The 2,905-nt window shown below is 44.4% G+C and overlaps 1 protein-coding gene across 1 annotated transcript; it reads left to right on the top strand.

Moving 5' to 3' along the window:
• The first annotated feature begins 1,419 nt into the window (after positions 1 to 1,419).
• Positions 1,420 to 2,004, top strand: LOC109244842. The gene has a single exon (XM_019411998.1). It carries the CDS (start codon positions 1,420 to 1,422, stop codon positions 2,002 to 2,004), a length of 585 nt encoding a protein of 194 aa, XP_019267543.1.
• Positions 2,005 to 2,905: the final 901 nt, after the last annotated feature.

The raw sequence follows: 2,905 nt of genomic DNA, 5'->3' as shown, positions 1-2,905 counted from the left end.
GATTCCTAGTTCTCGATGTTATTTTTGTATTTTGATCACATGAGCAAGTTCGTATGATGTTCTTAGACTTGTGAGGATGTTTGCCTTGGAGCCCCGGGCTCGAATGAGTTTCGAACATGCTTCAGAGTGTTTTGAACTGAAAATAGTAATATGGTGTGTTGGTGCCTCTAGTGTCACATTTGCGAACACCAGGGTCGCAATTGCGGCCTGTACGCGGCTAAAATTAGAGAGCCCAATTTTACGACCGTTGTACCTCACCGAAGTTTCACCTTGAAGGCCCGAGGCACAACTCGAGGTTCGTTCTCGAGGATCCACTATGATCGACCTCGGGGCAGTGCAAATCGATGGTTATCATGGGCGAGTGGGAAATTCCCAAAGTGCGTGATCAAAGCTGACAAAACCTGCAAGAGAAACACTAGTCTGTACCAATCTAGCGAATAGCTGTACCAGCTTTTCTTTGTAATAATTACTCATGTACTATGTTGGGTTTCCCCTCCTATATAAAGGGGACTCTTACTATTTTCTAAGAGACAACACACAACATTGAATACAAGAAATAGAACATTTTCTACTCTCTATCTTAAACATATTCTCCTTTGATCTTATTACTTACATTCATTGCTTACATTTATTGTATTTCATTGATTCTTCTTCATTTATTACTCATTATTGATCATAAAAGAGCCCTCATCAAGGCCTTTAAAAGTGTTAGTTCTCCGTCGACTATCCCCAACCTAACGTATCACTCGACCTCGAGGCCCTGTATCAGCCAGCTCGAGGCCCCGATTCTCAGCCACTCGGTTTGCTTGATACGTTACCTTCAAGATCTTATCCTATTTTCTAGTCTCTCACTTAGCATCCATTGCTTAACAACTAGTATAAAAATAAATCACGTATTTTTAGAACCACAAAATCAAATCTAATTGTAATTACCATTTTCAAGGTAAACAGTTTGGCGCCCATCGTGGGGCTAAAAATAATAGTGATTGTTTTCTTGCTAGCTTACTACATAACGCAAGTTATCTTTCACGCTTTTTCTTGTCCAAGAATCTTTTATTTTAGGTCAAAATGTCAAACTCAGTGAATGCACATGGGAACAATGGTCCTAATGACCATGGAGAAAATGGGGTAGCTGTTTCAGGTGTCGGTGTACCACCGCAAAACCTTGAGGATGCACCCGAACCAATTCCCGTGGACGTGGTCTCGCGCAACGCCCAACACGTCGATGTAAGCTCCCACACCGACATGGGTATACGCCAAGAGAACAACCAAGAAGCTCGAAAAAACCTAGCCCGGGAAAGAAGAGAGGAAGGCGGGAGAAACGGAACGGAAAAACCCTAGCACATCGTTCATATGATCATCGGAGGGACCGACGTTCCCCAAGGACCCGTGATCAAGCGGGCAAAGGTTTTCGTCGTCATGGAAGGGCAAATTCGGGGACGCATGCCCGAGGACGTCCTTGCCTTCAGTGAAGAGGACTTCGAGACCTTGTCTCATCCCCATAATGACGCGCTCGTAATTTCATTTCTCTTGAATAACATCCAAATAAAATGTGTGCTCGTGGATCCAGGTAGCTCGGCCAACGTAATCAGGCTGAAGGTAGTGGAGCAGCTCGAATTGCTCAGTCAAATCATACCTACCTCTCGAGACCTCTGCGGTTTCAACATGGCCGGTGAAACAACGAAAGGGGAGATCACCCTCCCGGTCAACGTGTCTGGTACAGTTCGAAACACAAAATTTCATGTCATCGAAGTTGACATGAGATATAATGCATTACTTGGAAGGCCACGGATACACAACATGAGGGCAATACCGTCAACTCTTCACCAGAAGATAAAGTTTTCAACAGAAGACAGTATAAAAATGGTACAGGGAGAACAGCATGCAGCTAAGGAGATGTTCGCGGTTCACGAGGAGCTACCAATCTCAATACCCTCCACCTCGGAGGAGCCGGAGGACAAACAGACCCCCGAGAACGATGAAAAAGACTTCCTGGCCCACTGAACCTTCATTGCCCCCGAAGAATCGGACGCAATAAAATCAACGGTTGAAGAGCTTGAACAAGTCATTTTGATCGAGCATCTCCCAGATCGGAAGGTATACCTACAAACGGGATTAACCCCCGAACTCAGGAGAAAATTCATTCAATTCCTTATTAGTAACATCGATTGCTTTGCGTGGTCCCATTTAGATATGACAGGGATGCCGCCAGAAATAACCACCCATCGACTAAGTGTCGACCCCAGGTTCAAACCGGTGAAGCAAAAAAGAAGACCTCATCCAAGGTAAAACATGCGTTCATCAAGGATGAGGTAACAAAACTCATCAAGGATCTATTAGGGAAGTAAAATATACCGAATGGTTGGCCAATGTGGTGGTAGTTCCTAAAAAAGGGAATAAGTTAAGAATGTGCGTGGACTATAAAGACTTGAATAGAGAATGCCCTAATGATTCATTCCTGTTGCCCAACATCGACCGCTTGATCGATGCTACGGCCGGCCACGAGATCCTCACCTTTCTCTATGCCTGCTCGGGGTATAATCAAATACAGATGAACCCCGAGGATAGGGAAAAAACTTCGTTCATCACGAAGTATAGTACGTACTGCTATAATGTGATGCCCTTCGGGCTAAAAAAATGCGGGAGCCACATACCAACGCCTAGTTAATAAAATGTTCGAAAACGAAATAGGCAATTCCATGGAAGTTTACATTGATTATATGCTGGTTAAGTCCCTGCGCGCAGAGGACCATTTAACTCATTTGCAGGAGACATTCGAAATCCTCAGAAGCTACAACATGAAACAAAATCCCGATAAATGTGCCTTCGGAGTGGGTTCGGGCAAATTCTTAGGCTTCATGGTGTCAAACAGGGGGATTGAGATCAATCCCGATAAAATCAGAGC

Source organism: Nicotiana attenuata, unplaced genomic scaffold, assembly GCF_001879085.1.
Source record: "Nicotiana attenuata strain UT unplaced genomic scaffold, NIATTr2, whole genome shotgun sequence".
NCBI lineage: Eukaryota > Viridiplantae > Streptophyta > Magnoliopsida > Solanales > Solanaceae > Nicotiana > Nicotiana attenuata.
Note: the sequence above shows the minus strand (reverse complement) of the source record. Positions and strands in the feature narration are given on the sequence as shown.

Excerpts from the sequence above, each read along its gene's own strand:
- LOC109244842 (XM_019411998.1), top strand. The coding sequence starts at position 1,420 with ATGGAAGGGCAAATTCGGGGACGCATGCCCGAGGACGTCCTTGCCTTC.